At 43.1% G+C, this 22,213-nt stretch overlaps 1 protein-coding gene across 8 annotated transcripts in view; it reads left to right on the top strand.

Annotated features, from left to right (window-relative positions):
* LIN54 (lin-54 DREAM MuvB core complex component) overlaps window positions 1-22,213 on the top strand; it is a 37,696-nt gene that overhangs the window by 8,123 nt on the left and 7,360 nt on the right. For 3 of the 8 annotated variants that reach the window (XM_083836001.1, XM_083836004.1, XM_083835998.1), the window contains exons 2-9: window positions 5,539-6,266; window positions 11,553-11,673; window positions 14,335-14,480; window positions 16,028-16,186; window positions 18,542-18,758; window positions 19,498-19,571; window positions 19,724-19,921; window positions 20,939-21,030. In XM_083836001.1, coding sequence (XP_083692127.1) covers window positions 5,574-6,266; window positions 11,553-11,673; window positions 14,335-14,480; window positions 16,028-16,186; window positions 18,542-18,758; window positions 19,498-19,571; window positions 19,724-19,921; window positions 20,939-21,030 — 1,700 coding nt within the window. In that variant the 5' untranslated portion in view covers window positions 5,539-5,573. The remainder of the gene's footprint in view (window positions 1-5,538; window positions 6,267-11,552; window positions 11,674-14,334; window positions 14,481-16,027; window positions 16,187-18,541; window positions 18,759-19,497; window positions 19,572-19,723; window positions 19,922-20,938; window positions 21,031-22,213) is intronic. The other 5 variants (XM_083836005.1, XM_083836003.1, XM_083836000.1 and 2 more) reach the window with 4 other exon arrangements.

The raw sequence follows: 22,213 nt of genomic DNA, 5'->3' as shown, positions 1-22,213 counted from the left end.
ATTTGGGCCATACGATGCTTTCTTCTTGTGGTGAAAAGGGGCTGTCCAATCCAGGTGAGATACCTGAGGGTTTTGAAGTGATGGTCTTTTAGAAAGCACATGTGTACATGTAATGTAAGTCAGGCGCTGACAACGTATGTGACATACTGTTTTCATCAAAAACTTGGCTGTGGCTTTTTCCCCTTTCTTTCTAGCTTCTGTTTCACATGAAAGGGTTTCTGACTCATGGGGATTTTTGGTCATGTACTATGTCGAAGGTCTTTGTTAGTTTTGTTGTGAAAATTGCTTTTGTGCTCCGTGTGTGTGTAATCTAATTTCTGCGGTAGCTCGCTGTGATTCCTTGTGTGGGAGAACTCAGTCTGATGTGGAGAAAACAGCTACAGGTCACAGGACAGCTGAGCCCATCAGCCTGTTTGCATCGGAGCGGTTGTGGAGAAGGAAAGGGGGGGTGGTCACGTTGCGTGTGTCGCTTCTGAAGCTGTGGGTACCGTCAGATCAAGGCTTTCTAGTAAAGGCAGTGTATTTCATCTGTCTTGATAAAACACTCCTGTTTCAAGGCGAATAGAAGATGAATTTTACTCAACTTCAAGCAAAGAGATTTGTGTTGTTGATTGCGTTTTTGTGCTCTTTTTTAAGCAAGTCTGTGCAGAACAGTTTCTGTTCCTTGGTGTGCTTTTTGGCTTGCTGTTCTTTATCTGTCCCTGTCACTCTTTTTATATGTCAGTGACCGCAGCATGGAAAGCTTACTTCCACAGTTGAAGTGCACGATGCTTGTTTTCTGCCTCCGTGCCACGTGCTGGAAGTTGAGGAAGGGGAGTGGGAGCAGGTGGAGGAATGGCTTCTGCATTTTTCCACTGAGGGGTACTTGGATCTCTTTTTTTTGTGGCAGCATCCAACTAGTCAATGCCGAGTAATTTTACACTGCTTAATCTCTAGGTATTAAGGCAAAAAAAATACATTCAGCTCGGCAGCCTTGTGGAATTTTGAGATTGCTGCTATTGAAAAGTGTGCGTGAGCAAAAGCTGAAAAATTGAGAAGCGTTTAAGCACCTAAATTTTAATTGCATGTGGCTGGAAGTATCTCACATTTCCCAAGTGAATAACTTAAAAATTGTGAACCGTAATCATCAAGGATTCATTCTGTATTTCCACTGCTTCCTCCTGCTCTTGCCTCTGTTCGATTAAGTGGATGTAGAAATAGATTATTATTTCTTTTAACTCTTAATAGATCAGCATACTAGAAATATACTGATTTTAATATTGTAACTTTATACAAATATCGTGAGGGTTTGGAGTTGTAAAATCCTGAAATATGAGGTGCAGCCTGCAGACAGTTCCCCCGTTGCACCTCTATTTGGCAGAGAAGCGTTGGTGTTGCCGCATTCCTTTGCAGAGGCCAAGCACTCAAAATGTTACCCCTTTGGTATCAGCCAGCCCTCAGTAGGAAGGTAACAATCGTTTGTGAACTTTACAGACCTTTGGAAAAGCCGTGGCGGTGCCAAGGGGCTGCGGAGACGCTTGTAACTCTGCCACTGCAAGGATTCAGAGCAGTCTATTTTCTGGTTCAGGACCTTCTAAACTGTATCCTGTTTTTCACCCTTCAGGAAGAAACTTGCAATAATGTACGGTCATATTGGCATCTGCTCGTGGTGAGTGATGCACAAGGTAGTTTTATAGCAGTTAGTTGTACAGATGGTACAAGTCCCCGTGCCGTTTGTCCCTTGGATGATTGTACCGGCGGTCACCTCGTCAGGGTAGGACTTCACTCGGGTGTTTCATCGTTTCTCCTCTTGGAAGGCTTTTGCAGTCCATAGCTCAAGAACCCAAAGGTATTTGCCCTTGCTGGCTCCGAACAGCGCTGCACCTCAGCACACAGCTCTGCTCCACCTTCAGGTGGCCGCTGTGCCTGGCAGGGGTGCTTGCTTGCCATTTGGTTCGCTTCGTGGGCAGCACATCTGGAAACCCCAGAGCCATCCCTGCCACCAGGGGCTGTGTCGGATGTGATGCCTTAATGAAGCTTTTGGGTTAGGGCTTCACTTTCCACTTCCAGGCGAGAGCTTGTGCACAGGGCATTGCTGCAGCTGCACCCCAGACATCCTGGTCTCTCAGCCTTCCTGTCAGAGCATTTATTTTTCCCCTGGACAGTTCTCCTCACAGTGCAGAGCCCTCGCTGCTGGCTGTGCAGACTGGGAGCTCAGCTGTTCTTACCCAGCTGGCGCTGCTGGAGGGGCAACGAGCTGTGCCTGCATACTGGGGCACATGGGCATTACACTGCCTTCTTGCTGACTGCTTTCCACACCACTGTTTAACTCTGCCCATTGTTTTGATGTTTTTTTCCTGTTCAACATGATAGATCTGCATGTTTTCACTGTTTTACTCTGCCCATTGTTTTGATATGTGTTTTTTTCCTGTTTAACATGATAGATCTGCATGTTTTCACAACAAAGGTGTAATAATAGCACTCAATACTTAACACGGTTACTTTCCTGAAGATTGTGCATTGGCATACTGGCAAAGAAAAGGAGAAAATAGATCGAAGTTCACAGGTACCTGTCAGAACCCTTATCTCCATTCTGCGTTTTGCCGATGTCATCACGTGTTGATCCTCCTACTTAGAAATCTCTTTTAACCTTCATGAAGTTATATTGATAGGAACGTGGTGATCGTTTTTTTAATAAGACCTTTTAGAAACAAATACAGCATTCAGGAGTATTGGAGTGTGAGGTCGGGCAACAGCAAGGTTCAAGTTGTTCTCTATTTTCTTTCCTCTGAATATCAGGTGTAGGTCTGTGCCGTCAGACAGATGGGCGGGGTGGGCCACTTGAGCTGGTCTTTGGTCCCTGCTGCCCTCCTAACTGCTGTCTGCTGTCTTAGTAGAAGGTGACAGAAAGTAATTCGATGAAGTCATTGCTGCCAAACCTTGCTGATGATGCACTTTAGTCCCTATTTTTTCTCTGTTTATTTACTTTACTATTTTTGGTGCATATTTAGCTAATTTCATGTCCTGAGCTGTACTGGGGTAGAGTCTTCTATTAAAGCAATCTTCTTTACATAACTTTCTAGGAGAGCTTTTAATTTGTTGCATGACCATTGTTCTGTGGCCTGAAATGATCTGTTTGTGAAACTGACCATACAGTCTTGGGGGAGTTCTTCAATCTGATGGTATGCTTACCCACTTCTTTGGTGTAGGTTTTCGTTTGGTTGTCAGCTACAAACAACTAAATGCTTACTGATGCGTCCTTTTTGGAGGTGTAGGTACAGCTCTGGCAAGGCCAAGTGATTCCAAGTGTAGTTGGTGAAGCCAAAGAAACTTGGAAATCTAGTGAAAATAGCAGTGTATTTTCTGTGCTTGCTTGAAGATCTCAGATCCGTTAGAATGTTAAGAGTTTGGTGACCTTTTATTATTGGAAAACATTTCAGTAGAGGAGCTGAAAAAATGGAAACAGTATGTTTGCTATAAAAACATTTGCAAAAGTAAACAGCTAAGTGGTTGAGAAATCCTGGGTAAATACCTAAAAATACGATGTGCTTGGATGTTGAAGTGGCTTTTGATGACATCAGCTTCTTATGCAGGTAGGACAAGATTTTCGTCATTTCATTTTGTGCATCTATTTTAGTTCTATCTAATAAACAAAGAAATCAAACAAGCGAGGTACGTTTGTGTTTTCTTTTTCTTGCTGTTTTTGATGACACGAGCCTAAATACAGTAATGAAAGCCATCTGTAAAGCGGTAAGACCTCATACCTCAAGAATCTTTCAGTGTTGATGGCTGTAAACTGTTATTCCAACCACATGTAATGTTTCTTTTCTTTTAACTTACAGGTCTTAATGCCTAACTTGAAACAACTTATTTCTTTTCCCTCTGCATTTTGATATGCGGGAGGTTAGAACTCAGAGTTCTGTTTAAAATCCTGACTCTGTTGCGTTTCCATTTCATTTTTTTCAAAGAGATAGAGGTATTTAGCAACCGTCTACTGGTTTGTAGCATAACCAAATGGTAAGAATAAAGAATATAAATAAGTTCCTTTTGAACTGTATAACTGTTTAAATACATATAAGCAGTGTGTTCTGTTTATACTGCTAAAATATACTAAGAATGGCCTTTCTTCTAGGGAATAGCACTTAGAAATGCAACTTAAAGCAATATTGTTTAAAATAATTTGTCTTTATCGAATTGGTTTTTCCGCTGTCTGATTTACATGATGCCCTCCTTCTCAAACATGGAAGCAATCACTACTTGGATTGTAGTTGACCCTAAGAGCCTAACTTGTGGATCCCAGCCCTTGGTTCCTTCTCGGACAGCAGAAGCAGTGATGGGTTTCTGTGCAGATGAGCTCCAAGCGGTACGGCTTAAGGCACAAGCCTTAAGTTGTTGGACACAACACAGCTGTCCTGGGCGCAAGTCGAGCCACAGGGTTGGTCTTTGGTACCACAGCGGTGGGGCTGCATTTTCAGCAGCATGGTTCCTGACTTATGAATGTCACTGAAGCACAAGGAACTCAGTCAGCTTTTCCTAGGAAGAAGGAAGCTGGATTTGTGGGCATCTTCTCCTCGTGCGCATATCATGGACACTTGAGGGTGTGTGGAGTACGTATATCCGTGCTGTGTACTCACCCATGCAGTGCCCGAGCGTGCTGAGGGGTCAGCAAATGGAGGAAAAGCTTCATTGAGGTGCTGTGTGCAGCCTCTGGCACGGATGCGGTTTCAGTGGCCACGGTGGATGCAGCTACTACTCCCAGCACTGTCCTTAAGGTTTCTCAAGTGGGAACTGACTCGGGCTCTGAAACTAACTGTGGATTTGTTATCTGAGTTGGTCCTCTCATTAATCCACGCAAAAAAATCCTGTTAGCATTCAGACAGGGTAGTAATTGTTTGGCTTTTAGGAAGCGTTTTGAGTTGGGGCTCTATGTTATCTTGCAAGTATAAAAAGAAAAACTGAGTTGCATTTCTCCGTGCTAGCAGAGAGGAATGGACGTTCACCTTGGAAGGGCAGGGCTTTAGCTTGCTCCTGCGTCTGGCTTCTGGGGTAAATACAGCCCCTTACCGGGCAGCTGTTTGTTTGCCTGACGTTTCTGAAATGAGGGTTTAGACAAGGATGAACCCCATTACTTCAGCTGTGGGAATCAAGTCGCTGAGGCAAGATACCTTGCTAGTAGATGTTGACGTGTATGACAAAAGTCATCATTGTCTATTGGATTTGCAAAGCTTTTTACCTCCTGCTTTATATCTCAGTAAGCTTAAATCTCTGTGAACAACATACCGTATCTTGGGGGGAACGCTTTCTCTAGGCATACAAAATTGCCAAGAGTGGATTGGTAAACAACAGGAAGTTGACACCTTTATTTGACTTTAATGGATCATGTTGAAGAGCTTTGATATAAATTCTTGGTGTAATTAAATCCAGCTAAATGGGTTAGTTGTCAAAAATTTCTGCTACTACATTTTCTTTTTTTGGTGATGTCATTCATAAAGCTTTGCAAAATGTCTATTTTCTGGAAATCACTCACTTCTCTTTTTTTTTTCCTCCTTTTTTTTGCAGTACCTGCTCTAGTCACCACTGCCAAAACTGCTACAATGGAGGTGGTTTCAGCAGAAGTGAACAGCTTGCTCCCTGAGGAAATAATGGACACCGGGATAACGCTGGTGGAAGATGACGGCATCGAGGCAGTTATTGTGTCATCACCGATGGGAGATTCTATTCCAATGGAAACAGAACTGGAAGAAATAGTGAATATAAGTTCCACTGGTGACTCTTCAACTACGACTACAGCCCCAGTCACCGCAGAACCGGTTACTGCGCCCAGTAATCACTCAGGCGATGCAGCGGTGAACACCGCAACTGCCAAAACGGAGGGAAACTCGATAGTAAAGCCTGCCTTTCAAAGTGGCCTCCATAAACTTGGTGCTCAGACCCCGGTCACTATCTCAGCCAATCAGATTTTTTTGAACAAGACTGCCGACCTTAAAATAGGCAATCAGAGTATTAAACCAGACGGGCAAAAGCTCATCGTAACAACTTTGGGCAAGTCTGGCCAACCCATTGTTTTAGCATTGCCCCACAGCCAGCTCCCGCAGGCGCAGAAGGCTGCGTCCCAAGGCCAAGCCGGAGACTCGAAGGTACAAGGCCAGCAGATCAAAGTTGTTATCGGAGGCCGGTCAGAAGTGAAACCTGTTGTTGGTGTCTCAGCTTTGACGCAAGGAAGTCAGCTGATAAATACTGCCACCCAGCCTTCTGTTTTGCAGACCCAGCAATTAAAAACAGTACAGGTAAAGTGAGTTATGCTGATGAAACCTCTTTATAATAATTCTGTTGGTGCAACTGTTGTCTGCTTCCTTCGCTGACTGGCACGCGGTTGCTTTCAGCCTTCTCATTCATTCCTTGTATAAAAGCACAGTGCTGCTCTTGGCCTGCTTTTTCATCTGTGTAGGCATTTACAGTCTTAATGTCTTCTACCTCTAGCTACTGTCTAGGAATTTAGGGTTTGCCTCAGAAAAAGTGAGCTATCAAAATTCATTAAAGAGAGTTTTCCCATTATTTTCATTTGATAAAAATAAATTCTACATGCTTTCAGAATACTGAATTGAACTCTTTATGCCTGCCATTTCTTTATTCAGAATGTGCACGGCTTTCCTCTTTTATGATCAAGTAGCTTCTGCCTCTTGCATTGAGCTTGTTATAAATAAAGTCTCCAAAGAACCATACAGTATTTGAGAAGTAACAGAAAGGTACGTCTCGTCTGCCTCAAATCTGCCTAAGCTTATCAATAGATATTGATCAACTAGACAGGATTGTAAGCTGGATGTCTCTAAGCGCTGTTTCCCAACTCAGGCATGGATCTGGAGATAACTGAAAACAGAGAGAATCTGATGGGATCTGAAAAGGTGTTGTAAAGACACAAGTTATTAATGAAAGGGCCTGATTTTCATCTGATGTGTGGCAGAACTAAATGTGAGCAACTTCTTTCTAGATGACTGTGAAGAAAAACTAGAACTCAGTGCAGGTTATGATGGAAAATGATTATTGAAATTAGTGAGATGAGAAAGGAAACTGAAAGTACACAAATGAAAACAAATTTCCTACACTTGAAATTTTTCAAGTAACTTTTCATGCTACTTTTAAGCATACCATGAGCACTGGTAAGTTCCCCAGCTAGCATTTTGTGGTAAGCACACATAAGCAACTGTCCAGGTAGTTTGTTTTAAATCAGCAGATGATCCCTGCACCGGTATCTGCTTTCCCCTCCTTTGTTGCTGTGTCTTATCTCCAGACAAAAATGTTTAATAGTTAGGACCATTTTCAATTTATCTGTGCACCCTGTATGTGGCTCCTGTTTTTGTGCCTTCCATTGTTAATGGTACAGTTGTCATTACAGTTTTCGAAAAAGCGATGTCAACACAGGAACGTGTAAGAGTGGATCATTTCCTACTGGCTTCAGTTACTGCCAACTAGTACATAAATGAAACAGTATAATATTAAGAAAATAACTGCAATGAGCTTTTGCTTCCATGAGATTACCTGTGCCATCAGTGACTGAGAAACTGACTCAGTGATTGATATCTGTTTGTCAGGAGGAATTCTACAGGTTCCTTAATATAACCCATTATAAATGGGCTTGCATCCCTTTGTTAATCCATTTAATTGCAGTTGGGTTGAATTTGTTTGTTATGGTCTTTCTATTAAATCTTTGCTTCCTTTTGCAAAATGGAATGAATTGTTAATGCCTGATATTCCTTTTTTTTTTTCCCCTATAAGGAGATGAGGAAGTAGAAATGAAAAGCAAGAAGGCAGAGTTCAGTTTGTTAAAAGTGACCGATACTGCAGGAAAGAACTACATGTGCAACTCCTAGACAGTACGTCTCCCTGCAGGAAATTACTTAATTATCAAAAGGATATATGAGGCTAGGTGAGAGATTCACGATCTTACTCTATCATAGATGACAGGGGAGGTAACCCACACTTAGAAAATGATGTCACGTGTTAACCCCATGATCCTGACGAGCCTCTCAACCTTTCAGTGCCTTCTTGGCACCTCCTGAGTGGAAAAGGAAGTAGTGAATGCTTCCCTGCTTCCCAAGGGTCTTGTGTAACTTAACTCATGTGAAACAGTTGTTTCAGATGCAAGGCAGCACAGCAGTTTGACTTCGTGCTGAAAAAAAGAATTGATAAAAGGTGAGGCTTAGGTGGATACGAGCTCTGTACAGTTCTCCTCACATTATCAATGTTGTAGGGGCTTTGCAGGTCAAAAATAAAATCCTTTTGTCTTACTGGAATCTAATTGTGACACTTGAGATCTCAGCACTTGAGAAAAGGCAGAATTGATAGAGTTCTGCAAAACGTGCCTTGGAATCCTGCTCCCTCTCTGACTGCAATGTTAGAGGTATGAAGCTGTGGGGTGTAAAACACAGTGGGACCTCGGGCTTCTGTAGTAAGAGGTTTATTGCTCTCCCTTCTGTAGACCTTCTGTAGATCTGGACAGTTCGTCATGATATAGTAGAAACCACTGCCCTGCACGTGTGGACAAAACAATTTGGCCAGCACATGTTTTCAGCCTGGGACTCTGCTTGCGTGCAGGCTTAAAAAGCATGATGTGCTGGCGTACTACCTGGCGCTTGTGTGAGAAGCAGAGGTCCAGACCCATCGCCACTGCTGCGACTGAGCTGCTCCAACCTGAACTTGTCTCGATGTGGTAGCTGGCTCCGCATTTCAGTGGTTACATCTACATGTCTGTAGCTACTGTGGCAAGACAACTGCGGCACCATCAGTGTGGCTTTGTCTCACTGTGGGAAAATAAACTCGCGCACTCCCTAAGCCCACAGCAAATCTCTGCTCCTGACTCAGGGTCCTTATTATCTTCTCTCAAGTAGGCTGTTGTCTTCTATTTCCAGACTCTGTGATTCTTTTCCTATTATGCCAAGTAAAAATTACATAGGGTGTGGCTGCATGGAGGAGCTCCCATGAGGTCATCTAGGGAGTGGATTTATACTATGTTAGCTCCTTTGTGGTAAGTGGCTGTGGCTGTTCCTAGCCCGCAGTAAATTCAAGGTATGCGAGTGCCTTTTTCTGTAATAATATCACGTTGCTTGACAGTTGAAGGCAGGCTGGTCATGGAAGCACACTTGTTCATCTTGTTTAGTGGGAAGAGCTTAGGGAGACACAAATTAACCCTTGAAATAAAGATGCTTGCACATTAAGCTTTTCCTTTCTGCAGGGGGAAGAAGGCTGCTGTGTGCTTCTTAAATTAATAATTTTCTTAGGGAAGAGCTCTTTGCCCTATGAAATACTTCTGCAGTCTAATTCGAAGCAACTTTCCGAGAGCGTGCTTAGCTTACATAGGCAAAAAGGAATAATGGTGACCTCCTTGTGATTAGTACAGGCAGTGACAGAGGGCTCCAGAGAAGTTGCTCTTGCTGAAGCACTGAGAGGACATTCTGTCACCTTGATTATTTCCTCTGGTGTCTCCAGTCTCTACTGAAACAGGTAATGAGCTTCCCACCTTATCCTGGGAGGCTCTGGCAGACACTGGGGCTATCGATGCTCCAGAAGGGCTCGCTGCCAAGAGGCAGCCAGTGGGGCTGCCCGTGCTGCAGGGCCGAGGGAAAGTATGCCGGTTTTTTGCCACGTTTCTGAAAGCCTGCGGGAGTTCAGTCATTTCTTAGAAAATGTAGAGCTTCTGCTTCCCAGTCCATCAGTTTTCCAAAAAAAAAAAAAATCTGAGAAGGGTATCGCAAGTTGAGCCCCCTTGAAGCAGGGCTACTTGTGTTGACCCGCTCTTGTTCTGGGATTTTTACTTTGCCCTGAGATACTTGATGGTAACAGTTGGCTGGTATTTTGTAAGTGTTTATGCAAGTAATTTAAGCATGGATAATGACTGTTACTGGGAAACTGCTGCTGCTGTTTGAGCGCTCACTGTTCCTGCTAGGTGTTGGCCATGTTCTGAGCCAGACTTTGCCCTTGCTTCAGCGACTAGAAGCAATAGCAGGTAAATTACGGTGATAATTTGTAGCAGGATTAGGATTAATTTCAACAGCATGGCAATCTCCAATCTGGCGCTGCCCAGGGTCGGAGCTGCCTGGGGGCCCTTGGCCTCAGCCGGGCACAACTCGGGCACGCAGTGCGGGGTTTGCTGTCGGTGCGAGGCCAGGAGCTGTGGTGCCATCCGGGGGCTTCCCCAGCTGTGCTGCCAGCATGCTGCAGGCAGCCCAACCGGCCTCACGCACCCTCTCTGCGGGCAGCCTGCTGGATTTGTTGCACATTGCCGACCACTTGCAATGCTTTGGCGTCGCGCTACTGTAAAGGAGGTGTTTGCAGTCAGCAAATGCTATAAATAGGGTTTTTGTGTAGGAAACCACAACATCCAGCCTATTTGATTGCTTCATTTAAGCAATTGCTTCTTTCTCAGGCTGTTGAAAGTAGCTGTCATTTCTGTATTTGTCTCCATGTGTAAGGTTTCTCTGCTTGCTCGTTTGAGTAAAAGCAACAGATGTGCAATATCGATGTGGCTCCCCATGTTGATGCCATCTCATGCCTCTGTGACCTTGCTGCAGGTGGTGGCCAGTGCCTGTGGGATGCACACAGGCACGTGGGGCAGAGGAGAGGCAGGACGGGGCTCATCTGCGGGTCTGAGTACAGTATTGCTTACGGGAGAAGATCCTAATGCTTGCCCTCATCTGCTGGCAGCCTCGAGAGTTGGTGGTTTAAAGCAATCTTTGAAAGAAGTCACCTCTAAGTTGAATTTTCCACGCCTGCATGCCAGGGTATAGAAACGGTTGGGATAAACGCATCTGGTAGCTGCCCCTTCAGTGTGGAGAAGGGAGGAAAAAGTTCTGATTGTCCTCGTTACCAAGCCCTGCTGAAAAAGCCTTTAAGTTGAAGCAGTCCGTATCATTGAATTGCACGTACCTGTCCCTGGTCCAGCTGCACTTCAGAGGGGAGATGTCACAGAAGGGACACACGGCCCCCTACTCTTGGGCCTGGATGTACTGATTTGCTTTTGGCTAGCCCATGTCCAAAAATTTCAGGGGCTGATGATCCACGTTCTATTTTCCCATTTGCAGGGTAGGAGTGTGCTGCTATGTCAGAACAGGTGAAGAAATGTTTCAGAGCAGTGAAGAAACATTTCAGAGCTGTAGTAGTCTCATTTAAGTGACTCAAGGAGCAAGTTTATGTCCTGGGTGGCTGAAAAAGTAACTTTTTTTTTAAACTTGAAATTTTGAGACTTGGCTTTTAACTTGAATATTTTTTACATAGGCAGGCCACATGTGAGAAATATTTTCAGGACAATAATAAGGCACCTTGAAAGTGAGGTATGTTTGTTCAGGGATATCTTATGAGATAGCTGTGAGGGGTTTGGCTGTCCTGCTTTGGTGGCTGGCTCTCTCAAGAGGCATAGATGATAACCCAGTTCTCTCCAACATGAGAAATGGAGGTAAAGTGTGAGATGATGAATTATTCTGTCTGTGAATATTGCACTCTATCTTGTATGATGTCGTTAACATGATGATTTAGATCCAAAACACTCAAGTTATTTGAGAATTTTTTTATCCGTCTTTCAGATTGCGAAGAAGACCCGAACCCCAACTTCTGGCCCAGTGATCACCAAGCTGATCTTTGCAAAACCAATCAATAGCAAAGCCGTTACAGGGCAGACCACTCAAGTGTCACCAGTCATTGCAGGTTGTACTTACTTGACTTGTTTTGCTTTATGATTTTTTAAGGTTATTCAAAGAGATGGCAATTGTAGGTTTTTTTTTTTCCTGTGTTGATTTTTATTATAGTTTCCGTTTTAACACCTCAAGCAGTTGGGGGAAAAATCAACAAAGATTTTGATGTAGGTAGAAGCAGATAAATGTTATCACAGAATCATTTAGGTTGGAAGAGACCTCCAAGATCACCTAATTCAACCTCTGACGTAACGCTACCAAGTCCTCCACTAAACCATATCACTAAGCTCTACATCTAAACGTCTTTTAAAGACCTCCAGGGATGGTGACTCAACCACTTCCCTGGGCAGCCCATTCCAATGCCTAAGAACACTTTCGGTAAAGAAGTTCTTCCTAATATCCAACCTAAACCTCCCCTGGCGCAACTTTAGCCCATTCCCCCTCGTCCTGTCACCAGGCACGTGGGAGAATAGACCAACCCCCACCTCTCTACAGCCTCCTTTAAGGTACCTGGAGAGAGCGATGAGGTCTCCCCTGAGCCTCCTCTTCTCCAGGCTGAACAACCCTAGCTCCCTCAGCCGCTCCTCGTGAGAGTTGTTCTCCAGACCCCTCACCAGCTTCGTTGCCCTTCTCTGGACTCTCTCGAGCACCTCCATGTCCTTCTTGTAGCGAGGGGCCCCGTAGTGGTCAGTAACCTTACACTTTGCTCATTTAGATGAATTAGACTTGAATCATTTGATTTTGGCGTGGGGGAGTTGTATGCAGGTAACATTTAAGGCACGCAAATTATTTCCAAAGGACGCACCTGGAAAGCCAGTCACCTTCAGAGCTTTAAAGGATGTCTATCTGTTTCCAGACTGACCCCCTCCCAGCAGGCCTAAAATATTTTCCACATATGAATGTGTTAAGTCCTTACGGAACCAGGATTTGTGCTAGTTGTAAAACGTTGTGCATATGCATCTGAACTAAGGTTTTTGTGTGTTTCAAAAACAAACAAGCCACTTCAAGAGGCATTACCTTTTCATTTGGCAGTACGTGAAAACTGACAAACAGTTAAAGAACCACAACAGAAATAGTTTTTGCAAGAGTTTATTGTTCCATTAGACTTCTAAAGCTTGTTGCCTGCAGAGTGAAAAGAAACGTGCAGGTCACAACAGATCTGCATCATATTGACTAGCAAATGTGTTATTAAAGAAATAAGCTTCCAGCTTTTCAATCAATAAGCTGGAGAATAACAAGTACTTTTCCCTGAGCTGGCGAGGTGAAGATGCTTGTCTAAGTGAAGTCTTCCTAAACATCTTCCTTTCCTCTCGCAACCCCAAACCGCCAGTACAGCTTACCAGCTGAGAGAGGTTGGTATTGCTTTATGGAAGGTGTAGCACATGTGTGTTCTGTTTAGATTGTGTGTGTGTGTTTTTCTCAATCCGATAGATACTTGTAATTGCCTGGACATTTCTGAAAACTGAGGTGCCAGTTGTAATTTTGCAAGGATTGTCAATATAAGCAGCCAGATTCTGTTTAGGAAGCTGATGCCAAGGAGCGCAGAGGGGATGCAGTGAGAAAGGGAAAGCTATCACCAGGAAAAAACAAAACTAGCAGCACTGAATACTGAAGATGGTAAAATTCCCACAGATAGTGACATTTTCGGGTTGCATGTGGCTTTAGCAACCAAGCATGCTGTTATTTAGGCTGCACACAAGTGAGGGTTATCTCAGAGCATGTAGACCTCAGAGGAGGGCAGCTTTCTATGTGGATGGTGCTTGATCATGTTAGTTGCAGTTGACCCAATTTTCACGTCACCAGTTGGTTCTGGATGGCAAAGTTACACTGCTTTTTCTTATATTTTGATATATATGAGAGAATTGCTGAGAGAGAGGCTGTGACAGAAACACACATCTGAGCCAAAGTGCAGCAGAGGAAGGCTCAGTGGTCAAACGCTCTTTGGAAAGCAACTTAAAAGTATGAAGAAAAATCTATTTTCTGCTCTTGCAGTTTTGCAGTATTCATGAGGCTGATTTTGTGATTTGGAGCCGCTGTTTTTGATGTTTAAGCTTCTTTGCTATTGCAAAAGCAGATTGTATGGGGAGTTATACCTCCGTGCATATTTTCACAGGAGTATCATATATTGTGTTAGGCAGTGAAAAAGCCAACCACCAGCACAAACAGAATGAAAAAAAGTCAAAGTTGAATGTAGAGAGACACCAAGCACCTTTTTGGTGGTCACTGTCATAGAGCTCGTTTCTGCTGGCAGAGTATTAAAGGGAAGTGCCCCTCCACCCCTTCCCAATTCACAGTTTTTCTGTACACTGGCAGCAGCCCAGGGACTTGGTAGCATGCTGCCAGCTGGCTGAGTGTTTGTGTGCAGCGCAGGTGTATTGGAGGGATGCGTGCCTGGGGACGCTGTGCTGGCTTTCAAGAATTACCAGCTGGATGCCTCAGAAAGCTCAAAGTAAATGTCAGTTTTATTAAGCCTGAGAAAACTGTTTCTTCATTTGTGGTAACACAGATTGTTTCTGCTTTCTTTCTGAATCTAAGTTAAGGAATTCCACTGTCCTTCTTGGTAGGTAAGGTACCCTCAGAGGCAAGGATCAACAGCGTGCTAACCAGGGAAAACTTGAGCTTTACAAGTTCTAAAAGGGGATACTGAAGCTGACCGTGTCTTTGTTGATTATAGGCAGGGTTCTTTCGCAGTCTGCTCCAGGAACACCACCAAAGACAATAACGATCTCTGAGACTGGAGTTATTGGATCCTCTTTGAGTACAACAACACAACAGACACCGAATAAAATAGCTATCTCACCACTCAAATCCCCCAATAAGGTAAGGACCCCATTCTGGCTGCAGCCCTCCCGTCCTTGCTGCAAAGTGATCTGAATGGAGCTCTGTGTTTGAGTCTTGGCTACGAGCTGTCTGTGATCCTGCCACTCCAGAGTCTCTGTTGCGTGGCACTACGCTCTGCGTTAATGGCCTACACTAGGTTTTTCAGCCGTCTCCTTTAATGTGGTTTTAAGTAAATACGTGGTACTGCATTAATTTCCCATTCCTGTCACTTCTTGCCATTCCCTCAGCATCCATTCCCAGAGCAGCTGTTCTCCCCTAGCCAAGCGCTCAAATAATCCCTTTTTTTGTCTTTAAATGCATTCATAAAAATTCAACGGGCTGTTTAAGAGGAGACCTTGGTTATGTTAATAGGTTAACATTTACTAACTGTTGCCTGGTGCTGCATAGATAATTTAGTCTTCTCTAGTATTGTCTGACATAAATGAGATTGGCAATGATCCTTGATAGAACCGGAGATTGGCACAGGCAGGCAATTGATAGGAAGATAACTCATGCAATGCAGACAAGCATCACGGCGAAGCTGGGATTTTAGACCTGATTAAAATTACCTTGAGAATAGGAATATTACTGGAGAAAGGATGATTGTTAGGGAGGGGAACCAAGATGTATAATGCATGCAAACTAAGTAGCAGGTATGAAAACTAGCACAAGAATTAAGATTTTCTTGTTTTGGATGTGCTTTTAGCTACGGAGAGTTAGACAAACAGCAGAGGATTTGTGTTTCAGAAATATTGCTGGGAAAAGCATTTCAGGGAAGGTGTTAAGTAAATCTTATAATAAAAATTAATAGATGAGTGGGAGTGAAAAGACTTTGCGCTACCTCTTGAGTTCACTGTAGATAAATAATTCTAAGTATCTTTTAAAAACAAATGGTTTCAAAAGCTGGGTTTCTTTTTGTTAAAACTTGAAGTAGGAATTTTAAAAAGAAGTTGAAAACTGACCTTGGAAGGGTTGTGGTTGTTTAGAATAGAGTATTCAAGTGATGCGCTCTGCAGAAATCTGGTCAGAAAACTGGATCGTTACAGGAGTCAGAAAGTAAAAGATATCGGAAAGAAAAAAAATGAAATAAAAAAGTTGAAAAATACTTATGAAGCTCTTATGTTTTGGCTGAATTAATAGCATAAAGTGAGATTGTTTTTCCTTTCCACTACCCTCCTCTAAAGCTTCCCTTTATCATGAAACAGTCACGGTGCTGATTAGAAAGCTGTAACTCAGAAATCTGTCCTGACAATGCTCAGTCTGAGTGTACAGAGTTTGGGGGCGTAAGGAAAAGAGAAGCAGTGCTAGCTGTCTGCATGGGACTTTCTGTGCTGGAAACCGGCAACGCCTTGAAGTTTCTAACATATCTACGTGCTGTGCTTGCACAGTCAGGCCATGTGAGTTGTGACTGAATACAGCGCCCTTGTTCACAGGAAGAACTTGAGCTACTGTGGGAGAACTGTACCTCTCTCACGAGGAGGGGGACGTTTATGTACAGGGTCTTGCATGCTGCTCAGAAATTTAAACTGCTTCTTTGTTTTGCCAAGCAGCTAACAGTGGTGTCAGTGGCCTCCCAGCCTCCCAACTCCCCCCAGAAGACGGTGGGCGTCCCACTGAATGTAGCGTTAGGACAGCAGATCCTCACAGTGCAGCAGTCAGCACCCTCCTCCCCTGGGAAGGCCATAGTCAACCACACAACCGCGCAGGTACAGACTGACTTTCGTTTAATTTCTAGCGTGTCTGCGTCTCATCTCATGCTCGTGAGAATCTAGGGTGCTGAACTGCAAACTGGCAGTCCCAAGGTGTTCTTGTAGCAGCATTTGCTTAAGAGTTGGCAGAAGCATTGCCCGGAGGAGCAGGCGCTCCTCCCATGGAGGGCTGCCAACTATTGGCAGCACACTCAAGGGCACGCGCACTTAGAAAGCAGGTGCCCAAGCCGGAGAAGCCCCACTTGGGGCATGTTCTCGTCTCTGCGTATTAAATCTCCCAAGTCATCTGAAAGGCACCCTGTGCCGGTAGGAAGAATTCCTGGAGTGGTTGGTTCTTTTCCACCAATGAACACTGTTTGTATACCACTAACTAGGGCTGCTTCCTGGGTGTTTCTGAGGCTTGCAACAGTGGAGTTCATATTCTTGTGGTAAAGGTCTGCGTAACCAAGACACTGTGGTCTGAGACCTACAGAATTTAAGTCAATAATTCCATCTGTCTCATTTCTAGAAAAATTTTAAGGTTCTCCCTGTGAGCTTGGATAAGTTGCCTTCCATTAATGGAAGACGAGACAGAACTGAGTAGTCTATCAAACTACAGTTTTTATTTTATCCCTCCTTTTTTATCTTAGGGGAATCTTTTTCTATCTGAATCTCTGTATTCCTGTTTTGGTAAATACACAGGAATGTGTATGAGTGTAAATGAGCAAGGTGGACATAGCTCAGGTAGCGGACACAGTAGCATGCACTGCAAAAGGCCAGAGGCTCAGAGAGATTTTACTAGTCTTGTCTTAGCATGGCATGTGATAATGGGAATGGTGATAAGGAGACGTAGGCACCAGCATGATTTGATATTTCGGAGTAAAGCTGGCAAGACTGTCTGTTTAAAATGTTTTTTAAAATATGAAATCATTCTAATGCAAGCACTCGAAGTGACAGAACTGAGATTCCTGGGTGGTAGGTATATTGAGATCTGATTGAAAGCTATCTGAAACAACACAAGGGTTTCCCTTGTCATCACAGGGCTCAAGAAGATACCCTTTGAAGAGCTGTCACTTAAATTTTACAGTTTTCCCGGTTGTCTTTGGACAGCAGTCAGAAATTCGTGTGCTAGAGGGAGCTTTGCCCAAGCTGGTTTCCCTGTGAGTGTCGCTGTGAGTGTGCTTGTAAACAGTGCTTGTTTCCAATTGGTCTGAGTTCCTGAGGTTTCGATATATTTATTTAGGAAAAAAAAAAAAAAAGTTATCCCAGGGAAAACTTACATAAAAGAGTGAGCTTATATTTCCAGTCAAGTGTGTGTGAAATGAGATTTCATTCTTGTAGGTGTTCAAAGCTGGGAAGCTAGGAAAATGTTATATCAAGTCATATCACTGTATCAAATTTAACGTTAGAACTTAGTTCAAATGTACATGATAGATTTAATATCAGTTTTTAAGAGATTCTGATAATAAAAAGCTGAACTCCAAAAGAAGTCGGATAAAAGGAGAAAGAAGAGGAATAAACTCGCATTTGAGGTCATCAGAAAGAATGGTAAAAGGGCTGCTATCAAGCCCGTACAGTTATGGATGTTTATAAAAATAATAGACATGGACTTGTTATCAGTTTGTCGTTTGAGAGAAATTGCAAAGCTGAAGTATTGTGAATTTGAGATGTACTGCTACCCCAGCTGTGCGGCAGCACAGGTCTGCCAAAATCCACTTCTTTCTCCTTTTGGCATTTATTATTTAGTAAATTTGTTTTGCTGCGGTTCATTGTTCTTGCTTCTCTCATTTCACAGCCTGCCCACTTTGTCATCTCTTCAGCGATCAGTTTATGGATTCTGTTCCATTTGCACCTCGAGGGCTGCACAGTGACTTGTGTGTGTTCATCATAAACTGTGTCCAACAGGATGTATCTGTACACACAGATTAATCGTGCTGCAGTCCAGCACAAACAGTTCTGCAAGGAGTTCTTACTGCGTGTTTTTATTAATAAGAATATTTTTAGTTTTGTCCTCAGCTTGATTTTGAATACAAAGTGAGCAATGTTCTCCTTAGTCAGCTGAAGTCTAATTTGGCATGCACTGTATCTTGGGAAGCAGACTGAGTCATCCTACTCTTTCAAATATTAGTTTACTCGGGATTTTGCTGTAAAGGATTGAAAACAGAACAGAGTTTGCTTTGCACCAAGCTTTGGCTGGCATTGTATCCGTTTGCGTCTCTTTTTTACTCTGGAAAGCAAAAAATGGGGATAACTGACTTCTCATGGATGCTCATGGATCAAAGAGTTCCTCACTAACACATGGAGGAATAGACATGCTGCTGTTCTTTCTGCCTTTGTAAAAGTAACTTTATGCTCTCTGTATTGGCTTAATAGGCTGTGAAATCAGCAGTGCAGACCATTACTGTAGGAGGAGTGGGTACATCTCAATTTAAGACAATTATTCCCTTGGCAACTGCACCCAATGTTCAGCAGATTCAGGTACCTGGAAGCAAGTTCCATTACGTCAGACTCGTTACTGCCACAACAGCCAATAGTTCAACCCAGTCGGCCAGTCAAAATCCCAGTACAAATACACAGCCTCTCCAACAGGGTAAGTGCCGGTGCTGATGTGGTGTCTGAACTAAGTTTTTAATCCTTTGTTTGGTTTTTGAGGATTTAAATAGTTACATAATAGAAATTTTCAAGACTGCCAGATGTATCCGAGTTTGTGGTAGGTTTTGAAAGGTTTTGTGTTCTCCTGCTACCTCAGGTTTGTATGTGGAAATGCTCCTCTGTGTCAAATGGTTTTGTCATTGGGCCTGAATCCCTGCAGCATTTTCTGTTGCTTTCAACTAGCTTACCAGCATGGGGGTGACTTGTGGCAAGTCCCAGTTTCTCAGTATGAGAAGTGGGAAGTCATGAGAGCCCACGTATGTCTTGACAAAACTACTGCAATGTGAAGATCCTTCAATACAAAATGCATTAGAGGTGCCAAATGTTTCTTATGGTTCCTGTCCATGCTTTCTGGAGCTGTGACGGAATCAACGCTCTGAAACCAAGCTGTAGTATTTTAGTGTCCTCTTGGCAAAAAAATTGAGTGTCCAGAGGGGCTCTGCACCCAAACTGATTTTTAAACCATAGCTGCTAAACATATGCCTGCACTCTTGTGCACATAACTGTTCATGTAGGTGGTGTTTTGGCATAAGTGTTGCCTGTTAGGAGTTTGGTCAGTTACTCTCAGCATAGTTGCAGTAGTCGGTGTCTTTGGATTCTCTGCATATGAAAGTCTTGACTCAACTCTGTGCTGAGTGAATAATGCGTGTTAATGTAATGTTATGTCTTGATTGCAGCAAAGCCAGTGGTGGTGAATGCGACCCCAGTGCGGATGTCTGTTCCCATAGTGCCGGCCCAGACTGTGAAACAGGTAAGCTGAATGTAAAAGGCATATTACTGGCTTGTCAGCTGGATGAAAAAGTCCAATTTCAGCACCATCGTGAAATGTTCTATTAATAGAAGTGCATTCTGAACAAAAAAAAAAAGGGGGGGGGCAAGATTTCATCAAGACTTTCTTTCCAGGTGGTGCCCAAACCAATCAACCCAACCTCCCAGATAGTCACTACCAGTCAGCCCCAACAAAGACTTATTATGCCAGCCACTCCACTGCCACAGATACAGCCCAACCTCACCAACCTTCCCCCAGGCACTGTCCTGGCACCAGCACCTGGCACAGGAAACGTCGGCTATGCAGTCCTTCCAGCTCAGTATGTCACACAGGTACAGTCTTAACCCAGAGATAAGTAAGAAAGTAGTGCTGTTATGGAACGTATTGCCTTCCAGTTAGAAGTCCTTGCTCTCCAGCCAAGGTGTAGGGGTTAGTTGTACGCTTTGTCAAAATCTGGCCAATGCTGAGAATGAAAAGGAGAATAAATGAAACCCCCTGCTGAAAGCTGACTAGCCAGTCTGTTCAGACAAGAATTCAGTCAGCCTGTGGCATCACCAGTATCAACCTTATTCTTTGGATCCCTTTTGGTTTTGTTAAATCTGCTGTTTGTCCCTAAAAACACTTGTATTGCATCCTTCCTGTGCACTTGCCCAAATGTTCTCTTAAAGTGAAGAATACAGGTTTTTTGGAAAACTACTCAGACATTTGGTGTTCTAGACACAACCTGTCTCCTTCAGGCTGTCCACCATAGGTCCACATCTTAAGTGCCAGTCTGTCTTCAAAACCTATCTTAGCAGGAGAAAAGAGCTGTATGTAGGTAGAAAAAAAAAGTAGCCCAAAACAGTGTCACCTAGCAGGTTCTTAGGGGTGGTTCCTTTTACTTAATATGAAAAGCAATGTGTGGGTCCAGATACGAAGAAAAGTCAGGATGTAAATAATTTTGTTTTAGTTAAGTAATAAGGGGCTTGTAGGTGAAAGGGGCTACTATAGTCATTTGTGCAGAAAGTGATCCTGATCTGTTGGCGGTCAGGGATGCTTAAGAAAACAAGAGTGAGATGTGTGTTTTCAGGAGCTGGAACTGTTTGTGGTCTGAACATTTGTTTGTGTTATCCGTATGTCTGTAGACACTGTTAAAGAACAAAAATATCATCTAAAATACTGGGGTTTTGTTAAATACGAAGACTTGACCTTGTTGCCTGGTCCAAGTTCTGCAAATTTCTAAATCTGCGCTTGCAAGCATATTATTTTTTATAACAGTATCTGGAAAGCTAATTAAAATACTTTGTACAAGTCCTCTTGAGCATGCTTTAATTTATTTCATGTTACACATTACCTTTTTGTTTTGTTAGTTACAGCAGTCGTCATATGTATCTATAGCAAGCAACACTGGCTTCACAGGGACATCTAGTATTCAGTCCCAAGCACGGCTACCATTTAATGGGTGAGTATTTTGCAACAAGTTAAAAAAAAAAAAAAAAAAAAAAAAGACAGCAAACCTGCGGTATAGGCTGATGAATTTACAGACTTTTTTCAGTGCTATTATAAATAAAGGCAGGGACTCAGATGTTGGGTTTTGTGGGATTTCTAAGGACATCAAGTATACTGTGTTGAGGTTAATAATTCTGACTAAAGGACATGCATCTAACTAATAACTGAACTACCCTCCTGATGAAAGCTATTGTAGCTCCCTCCACCATCTTTGTTTTTGTTTTCAATTCCTATGGCAGAAAGTTGACCTGAAATTTTGTTGATGTTTGTGCTTCATTTTGCATCAGAGCCTGGGAGCTACAGGCTTGAGCTATTTTTCCACATTGCTGGAAAGAGGTAGTGGTCGATACAGGAGCAAGATGCTAAGCACAAACAAATCCAACCAAGCCTCAAAATGCATCTCAAGCCCAAAATGGTTCATAATAGGAGGCTTTGGTTTGTTTATTTGTTCTCAATATTGTATTTTCACTTTAAAGATGAAAATAACAGCTAACGTGGGATATTTTCCCTGCATTGACCCAGCCAGCTTTTAGCTGTTCTGCACTGTCCTTTTGCGTTATTATTTGTTGGAAATTGCGTACGCCAAGGTGCTTTTTGTTGCTGCAGCCTAAACTGTGATGCAAACTAATCCTTAATCCAGATGCAGCTATCCAAATGAATGGGTTTGATTTAATCTCCCTGGTATTATGTGCAGAAATTGCTGGATAGGGATGGAATGAATCTCATCAAAAGCGATTAATGACACAAAATCCTAGCTTTTAAGAGCAGTTAAAGCCTGTGTTTGATATAAAACTCATCTTTGAGCTGAATGCCGTGTTTTGGCTTGCTTGCCCATTGTTCTAGGTTTAGTCAATTTTGTTGTTGCTGTTCAAAGGTAAAGGCATGATCTTAATCTATGAACCTTTTTTGGACCTAGTCCCGTTGCGTGACGACAGGTTCTGGGGAAGTTTTCTCTGACTGCCATTTGCAGTTGTGCATCCTCTAGCTTTAAGCTTCATTTCTACTTAAGACATGTAGACAGATTTGCAACAAATAACCCAGCTTTTTCTGGGTTGGAAATACACTATATATAATAGTTACTTACGTCAGCCAAGAACCTAATGGTAAGGGAACATAAAGACTTTTCAGAATTTTCA

Source organism: Anser anser (genome assembly GCF_964211835.1).
Source record: "Anser anser genome assembly, chromosome: 4".
NCBI lineage: Eukaryota > Metazoa > Chordata > Aves > Anseriformes > Anatidae > Anser > Anser anser.
The sequence above is the reverse complement of the archived record's forward strand: the minus strand, read 5'-3'. Positions and strand labels throughout refer to the sequence as shown.